The sequence below is a fragment of the Echinops telfairi genome, unplaced genomic scaffold (assembly GCF_000313985.2).
Source record: "Echinops telfairi isolate 266 unplaced genomic scaffold, ASM31398v2 ScPeMD7_7469;HRSCAF=8507_1, whole genome shotgun sequence".
NCBI lineage: Eukaryota > Metazoa > Chordata > Mammalia > Afrosoricida > Tenrecidae > Echinops > Echinops telfairi.
Genome location: NW_022111373.1, coordinates 98,075,842 through 98,083,932, shown reverse-complemented (window position 1 = coordinate 98,083,932; position 8,091 = coordinate 98,075,842). Strand labels below are relative to the sequence as shown.

Genomic DNA, 8,091 nt, shown 5'->3' with positions numbered 1-8,091 from the left:
GACAATACTCTGAAAGGGATCACATAAGAAGCTCCTGGACAGAATGGGGGAAGCAGGTGGAATAAGCTACAGCTCGTGAGTGACCAGGCTGACCAGTCAGCTAGAGCGGTGGAGCCCCTGGGCCTCTGGACCTTAGTCATCCCTCAGGTCTAGAGCTGAACATACCCTGCGGCTTAACTTTCAGCCCAACTAGAGACAGGTCAATAAGGGGAATAATAACACTAGTGAGGTATGAACACTTCAGAATAATCAACTATTTGAGCTCAAAGGGACAGCTTTTACCCAAGGGCAAAGTCAGAAAGGCTGGAAAGAGGAGGAATGGCAATAGGAAACAGCAGGAGGAAGTGGGATAAGTGATGTTCGGTTGAGGGGATTACCAAGAAAGGGATGGAACAAAATGTGTGTGAACTGTTGAATGTAAAACTGGTGATGTGCTCTGTAAACCTTCAACCTAATTCACAATAAAGTTTTTTGGTGTTAGGAAAGGTCAAAGACGGCATTATTCACATAAATGTAAACCCTCAAACTCACTGCCATCAAGTCAAGTCCGACTCAGAGCAACACTATAGAATAGAGTAAATCTGCCCGCGTTTTCTGAGACTAAATATTTACGGAAGTACAGAGTCTCCCCTTTTTCCAGTGGAGTAGTTGGTAGTTTCGAACGGCCGACTTCTAGGTTAGCACCTCAACATGAAACCCCCGACAGCACCAGACCTCTTTTAAAGGTACTATATAATTGCAAAGGCAGTGAATTACTTAACGTGATTCTTCTAGCCAAAGTCTCTAACTCCCACCAAATGATCTTTTCCTTCATAAGTCTGATACAAAGGTCTGATAGGATCCTTCTGTAACTGTGAACAGGATTCCCTGGGGCGGCATCCTGCTGTGCATAAAATGAGCCCTCGGAGAAGCAGGAGGCGAGGGGTCTCATTACCAGCAAGAGCCATGAGCATAGCGAGTCTTCTGGACCTAAAATCTCTGCACAGGGTTTCAGAAAGCAGATCCAGAACCAGGAGCCAGAGCATGGAACAGAATGGTGGACATTCCAACCCATGGAGCAAATAAAGCTGAGTGCTTTTTTGTGCAGGAGGCTGGTTTGTGGAGTAGGGTGCCTCTGGGCACTTAACTGGGGAAACTGGCCTTGCCGACTCGTGGACATAGAGCTGAATCCTTTTGGACTGAGACTTACAGTGGAGTGGTATGTCCTTTGGACCTTCATTAGCATACCTGAAAGAATTTTGTAAACAACTCTATTCTGAGCTTCTCTCCCCAGCATCACAATCTGTTACCATACCTTAATAAACCCTTTAACCATGAATTTTGTCTGAGTCCTGTGTAGCCGTTGCAATGGATATTAGAATATAGAGATCAAGTTGTTGTTAGTGCCATCCAGTTGGTCACAACATAATGAAACAGTGCAAAGAATTCTACTGAAGACAACACAATAATACAGACATTTCTTTGAAGATGTAAGAAAATGTAAAACATGAACGTGCACCTCAGTTTTCTCCATGGAATTTAAGTGGATACAAAAATAGCCTGTCTGGTGGCTGGCAGAGAAACCAGAACACTCCCTCAATGGCAGGTAGCATTTTCTTGAGGACATGCATTTCTCTGCCAAAGCTTGCTTTTCTAGTGAGTATTGTTTGCACACGTAAAACTGAACATGCTACTGCCACAGAACTTCCCCCAAGTGTTATAAAATGATTACGCGGGTTCACTTAAAAGCAATCACTTGTGTAAGCACCTATTTCTTGACAGCTCGTCTCGGAACCCCTGGGTGCTTCTCTACCTCATTGAAGTTCGCAGTTGGGAAAACGTTTTCAATAGTAACCAGTTAGGTATGGTCCCACCACCGGGGGAGGTTGAATGATGTTTTCAAACATTCATCCAGAAAGCCGGCTTCTGGGCCCAGAATACTAAGACTAGTGAGAACAATGGGACATTTCCAAGAATGGCTCCTATTGTGCAAAACGACTTAACCTTTTGGAGTTTCTCCTATTAAACTAGGGCGTTATGAAATTTGAAAGCGTGGTGGTTATGTGCTGGGCTCTAACAGCAAGGTCCGCAGTTGGAAACATCCAGCCGCTGCAAGGGAAAGACAGGCTTTCCATTCCAGTTAAGAGTTCAGTCTCAGACCTACAGGGCGCAGTTCTGCCCTGTTCCTCAGGGCGGCTGAGTCAGCAGCCCGGTGGCAGTGAGTTTGGTTTGGGGTTTCCCAGGGAAGGGGAAAGGGCTATACACAACCCTTTATAGCAGAACTATGAATTCAGCGCAGCATCAAGGCGTGCTGGTTGGGATGGCATTTCAGCGTAGCATCGGCCCTGCACAGGGAGTTTTTCCGGCAGCAAGTTCAGGAAACTTCTACCAACTGCCGGGCACCTCCCTTGGACTAAAACAAAGAACAGCGGTCCTGTTCAACTAGGGACCCAGCGGAATTTGTAGCCTCCGTTGACTGTCCGGATGGTGAAGGCGTTGCCCTGGGGGAAAGCCAGGGTGCGGATGGTACTGTGGCTGCTGATGGGGGTACTAAAGGACCCACCCTCCTCCAGCTCACTGTGGCTCAGGTTCAGCACGCTTTGGCTGCATTCTGTCCGCAGCCCCCGGAAAGCACCGTGCAAATTGCTGGGCCTGTAGTCCGTGCTTGCGGGCTCTGGCTGCAGCCGCGGCCGCTTGGGGTCGTGGCTCTTCAGGGCTTCGTCACAGAGCTCCGAAATCTCTTTCAGGATGGAGTCCATCTCGCCGCAATCCTGGCCAGCAACGCTGAAGACCTCTTCCAGGCTCCTTTTGGCCGTGGTTTTGAGCAGCAAGGGTTCAGCTGCCGTCTGGCAGTCCCAGGACTGTGTGATCATCAGCTTCTGAGGACAGTGGGGCAGGGGCACATTGGGCGGCATGAGGGCAATGTCCTCCAGACCAGAGGAGTCGCAGACGCACCCCTGCAGGTGGCTCTGAGAATGCTCAACTGCTCTCCCTGCTTTTCCCTAGCTGCCCCACCCCCATCCCACCCGTCAGGTCCAGCACTGGCAGTGGGTTCGAGGGGTGTACAGCAGTACCGGGATCCTATAGGGCACACACACCCTGACATCACTTACATCCAGTACTGAGGCCAGATGCCGGGCCCGACTGGCTAGTTCCTTCAACTGCACGTTTTGCTCTTTGAGCGAGGTGATCTCCTCCTGCTTCTGGGTCAGCGACACGTGCAGCTGCAGGGAGAGGAGACCCAAACATACACGGATAGGCCAACTGTGCTTGGTCTCGTTTGCACAGAGTGTGTGTGAGGGAAACCCAGATCCTAATGTCTTATCGGGCATTAGGGAGCCGAGGGCATTGGTGTGAGCACACACCCGCACAGGCGCACACACAGCAAACTAACTTTCGGGAATGAGCTGATTCTGACGCTACGGGGCAGGGTAGACCTGCTCCTCCTTACAAGAGTAGAGAGCCTAGTCTTCCTCCTGAAGAGTGGCTGTGGGTTTTGAACTGCAGACCTGGCCATTAGCGGCCCAGCTTGCCACCACTACTTAACCAAGGCACCTGGTATTTACAAGAGTGACAATAATAATCAATTTCCTTCATTGGACTTTTCTTTTACAAAGCATTTAGGCAAAAGATAAATGAATGCTCAATTTGGGCAACAGTTCTAATCTAATTTCGCCCTACTTGGCTAGGAAATTCAACCTTCCATACCTCTTTTCCTTACCTGTAAAATGGGTCTGAGTACCACCTCCATAGGTAGTTGTATTAAATAAGTGTTAAGTTAATTGATACGCACAATGCCAAGCACATAGAAAGTTCTCAAAAATACATGTATATATCTATGTTTATATATGTACCGGAGGCTATAATAAAAATCGGAGGAGAGGGGGCTGCACAGTCCCTTTTAGTGCACTGGAAACTCTGGCAGAGCCATTAGTGCAATGGCCACGGAAGCTCCTCACGCTGGTCTACTGGTTCTGATGTCCACGGATGCATTTCTGCCCCTGTGCCGCTTTGGCAACCCCCACTTCCGTCCATCCCTTTGCCCCTGCCCAAGATTCCTGGCCGCCTACTTGGTTATTCTCAACGAGCGCGTCGCCCAACGCCCTCTGGTTCTGGTAGGCCACCTCTTTCCAGTACTGCTCCGGCGGTGCCACATCTGGAGGGCACAGCGGCGGGGACCGCACGGTCCTTGGGTCTAGCGGTGGCGGGGAGAGGCAGGCTTCGAACGGTGACACATCACAGGGCGAGAAGGGGAAGTCTCCGCCAGCCAGCGGGGGTGACATCAGAGAGGCGTCTGAGGGAAGAACGTGAGCTGGGTTTACAGCCAGGTGTCAGGGGCGAGATGCCAGGGCTAGTTGTAGAACACATGGGAAGGTTTTCTCCGTTGAGAAGAGGACCCCTCACTCCCTGACACCCCGAGAGACACCTTGTGCTCACACCGCCCTCCCTCGGTTTTGTGACTGTTCAACCCATCTGAACCGCCACTTCACGGTGAGCAGTGCAAACGTGCACCTGCTGCCACTCCTGGAACCAGCCTGCACCTTGCCCATGAGGAAGGGAAAGGGGTCGCTAACAGATGGCCGGGATACTACTTCACGGCAGGCCCTGAAATCAGGTTTGGGGGTGTGGGACACCCCTCCGCTGTTACTCAACTGCAAGGAAACCGGACTTGCCTGCAATGAGATCATCCACCGTGTTTCTGAAATCTTGCAGATCCACGAAGTCCGGTTCGGCGTGAAGAGGACGGTTCTGAAATAAACCGGAGGTATAGCTGGCTAAAGTGGAGTCCGGAGAGGGGACAGACTGCAAGGCTCAACTGCAGGTTTGCAAGCACTGGAGTCTCATACCTGCAAACCAAAGCTCCCCCCTGCAGCCCAGCAGGCTTGCACCGCCATGGTGGCGAGCAGCATGCGCGGGGCGGTGACCAGGTCCTCCAGGCTCCCGTCCACCTGCCCAGTCAGGCGCGGCAGGGTCTCCCTTCGGTTCTGCGCAGTCCAGCTGTCCAGCTTCCGAGAGCCGCTCACTGGGCCCCGGCGCCGCCTCATTGGTCGGTCACAGGCCAATCAGCGGCCTGCTGGCCTCCAGAGCGTTCCACACCGCTCAGCATCCTAACCCAGACTTACCCAGGACACGGCGCAGGCAGCAAGGAGAACGAACACTGTTCTTTAGCGGTCCTCCAAGGCAGAAACCTAAGACCCAGTTTCTCCTGAGGCGCAGGCGTACACGCATCATAAAGGCGCGGGGGGGGGGGGGGGGGAAAACCTAGGTTTTGAGCAGTGGTGGAACTGGTCTTTTCCACTCCCCCCAAAGTGCAGTGGACTTTTCCCTACAGTCCCATGAGTCTTCAGCATCTTGAATGAGACACTCCCCTGGGTCCCTGCAATGTGTCTGGATGCAAAAGGGGCCTTTAAAAAAATCGTGGACATTGACAATGGAGTCTTGCCCTTAATCCTACAGCAATAGTGGGAAGTTGGCAGAGTTGGGAAGTGACTCCTCATCCTTGGATGGAGAATCTTAAGCTCAGAGATTCTGAGTTGTCCAAAGTAACCCAGCTAGTAAATGGGTGGGATCCCAGCTCCCGTGCCAGTCTGGTGCCAGCTTCCATGGCTCTACACCTCACTGCCTCTAGTGTTTACCTCTGCAGAGATAGTTTTCCCTGGAGACAGCACTGCTAAAGGTAAAGGAGTTTCCTAAGGGCAGCCTGGGGGATGCGTCCAGTGCTCCCATCAGAAAGAGCTAGTTTACTGACTGCCCTGACATTCCACTATTTCCTGTTCATTCCTTTGTGGTGATCCTATTCTTTTCCTAGAACCCCCCCCCCATGCCCCGCCACACCCATCTTTACGATTCAAATACTTCTGAGAAGAGGAACCTATTCTGACTCTAACTTCAAAGAGCAGACAGGCCTATCAGTTTTCCAAGGAGAGGAGAGATTTGCATTTGGAGGCTCCTGGCACCCAGTGGGGAACTCAGGCTATAACAGGAAGTGGTTTTAAGAAGTTAGTGCTGAGGACCTCACACAATCCTTGGATCCCAAGTTCTGCCTTGGCTGGGGTGGGTAGGGGGTAGCGGGCGCCAGCAGAAGTACAGTAATGAAATTCATTTCCCATGGGCTTCATATCTCCCTCAGAAAAGATTTGGAGAAATTCAACTGAAGGGGCAAAATGCCAACTCAGGAACTGGGGCCCAAGAAATGTTTCCTCCTATGCTACCCCCATCTAGCACAATCCATCTGGGACTCCAAATACTCCTGGAGCACCTCCTCACTCCATCTACCTTCCTCAGTGGACAAGGGTCTAGGAAATAGGACCCTCTCCCTGGGGAGATAGTCCCCTCAGGGCCTCTTTTCTTCTCCACTAGCTCTGGCCTCCCCAGGAAAATTCCTGGACCTTTTAGTCCATCTATTGTCCTTGAAAGCTTTGAAGCCTACTTTCCCCATTAATTTAAAAAAATATGTCACTTTTAAAGCTACAATAAAATAAAAAATGGCTAACAGTGAGCATGCAGCAACATTTAAATTTGATATACTTAAGAAAACATTCAGCACGTGTCTGCATGGGTTTTGCTACATGGGAAATAAACACAGTGGGGTGAGGGGACAGTGGGGTGAGGGGGTGGATTGGGCTCTTAGGTGAGTTGAATGATGCTCAGGCATTGTCTTTCCCTTTTTGAGTTTCCAGATGTAAGCAGAGCAAAAAATGGGCCTTTTCAGGACAACACCCACTCCTGACTCTTGTTACAGTAACCTGGGCTCTAGCCCAAGGTTCTAAGAGGCCCTTGACCCTGGAGAAACTTGTAAGCCTTGCTATATCACCACCCCTTACTCCAGGAGAGTTCTATGCTGGGCCTGTCCCTGTGGACCTTACTGCCCAATGCCTGCTGCCACCAAGTTGGAGCTGGCACTCTTCCCTTGGGGTCTAAGGCACTCCATAGTCCAAGAATGAGCCAGGTTTCTGGCCCCTGGGCATCAGTACTGGGAGGTTTCATTCGCTGCCTGGAGGGTGGGAGGGGGGTCATCTCTGCAGAGGCTCAAGGTAGAAAGGACATGGGAGTAAGAAGGCAAGTGAGTTTTTAAGAAAAGGAAACATTCACAGGTCTCTACTGTAAGTGAAGAGAGGCCTGGGAGGAGGGCGAAGAGGACTTTTTTAAAGTGCCCAACTGCTGAAGGGTCATATCTGCAGAAGAGGAGCGCTTTTGTTTCTGGTTTCTTCCCGATCTTTTCTATTTCCTCTTCCCTTAAATGTAACATCTCGTCCTCTTTCCCAGTCTTGAGCAAGCTACTAGCCACCGATCTCCACTGTCCTTCGGTGTTAGTGATGGCCTGAACGGAGGTGTTGGGGAGAAGGCAGGTCAAATAGGATGCTCAGGACACACCTTGGCTCCCACCTCAGAGAAGGGGCCATCCAAGGTGAGACCCTAGGTCCCAAATTGGCCAGGAACTCTTGAAAAACGGCTATGGTAACACATGAGAAAGGAGAGATTCCCAACGATCAGGTTCCCCCAAGATGCCTCCCCAACCAATCCCCCATGCTGGGGCTCCCCACCCGGGTTTTGAGCTTAGTGAGGCTGCCAGAGCCCTGGGAGTGGGAGGTAGTGGGGGGGGGGGGGGGGGGGGGGGGGGGGGGGGGGGCGGGGGGAGGAATGGGGTACCTGCGGTGCGGCGCGGTTACCGCTAGGCGGCACGTCGGGCCCGAGCAACGAGGAGCAGTCGGCGAGGTCCTGCAGGTCTATGGTGGTGAGGGCTGCGCAGGGAAACCAGGAGACACGCACCCCGGGGGGACGACCCTGAGTCTGGGACCCGGCGGGGCGTCCAAGCCAGGGGGAGAGAAGCTCCTTCTAGCGTCGAGGGCCGCCCTCACCCAGCGCGGGGATCCCGAGGGGATGCGCGGACTTCAGGGCTCACCTGGGAGCGCAGCGGGCTCCAAGTCCACAGGGTCTGCGTACACAGACACCGGGCTGCCGCCGCCGCCGCAGCCGGGAAAGAGCTTTCGCGGAGGGGCGAACTAGTGGGGCACAGACACAGTGAGCGGGGGTCAGCCTGGCGGGGCGCACCCAGCCCGCGCCCGGCCGGACCCGGCTCCCGACCCCACCTTCCTCTCCACCTTCCCAGGC

General features: G+C 52.5%; 1 protein-coding gene across 1 annotated transcript in view; it reads right to left on the bottom strand.

Moving 5' to 3' along the window:
* Positions 1 to 2,417: 2,417 nt before the first annotated feature.
* Positions 2,418 to 8,091, bottom strand: part of MCIDAS (multiciliate differentiation and DNA synthesis associated cell cycle protein) — a 7,781-nt gene continuing 2,107 nt past the window's right edge. Inside the window, exons 2-7 of the mRNA XM_004703714.1 lie at positions 7,883 to 7,982; positions 7,630 to 7,721; positions 4,644 to 4,728; positions 4,050 to 4,273; positions 3,093 to 3,203; positions 2,418 to 2,858 (exon numbers count right to left, since the gene is read on the bottom strand). Of these exons, the coding sequence (XP_004703771.1) occupies positions 2,418 to 2,858; positions 3,093 to 3,203; positions 4,050 to 4,273; positions 4,644 to 4,728; positions 7,630 to 7,721; positions 7,883 to 7,982 (1,053 nt within the window). The remainder of the gene's footprint in view (positions 2,859 to 3,092; positions 3,204 to 4,049; positions 4,274 to 4,643; positions 4,729 to 7,629; positions 7,722 to 7,882; positions 7,983 to 8,091) is intronic.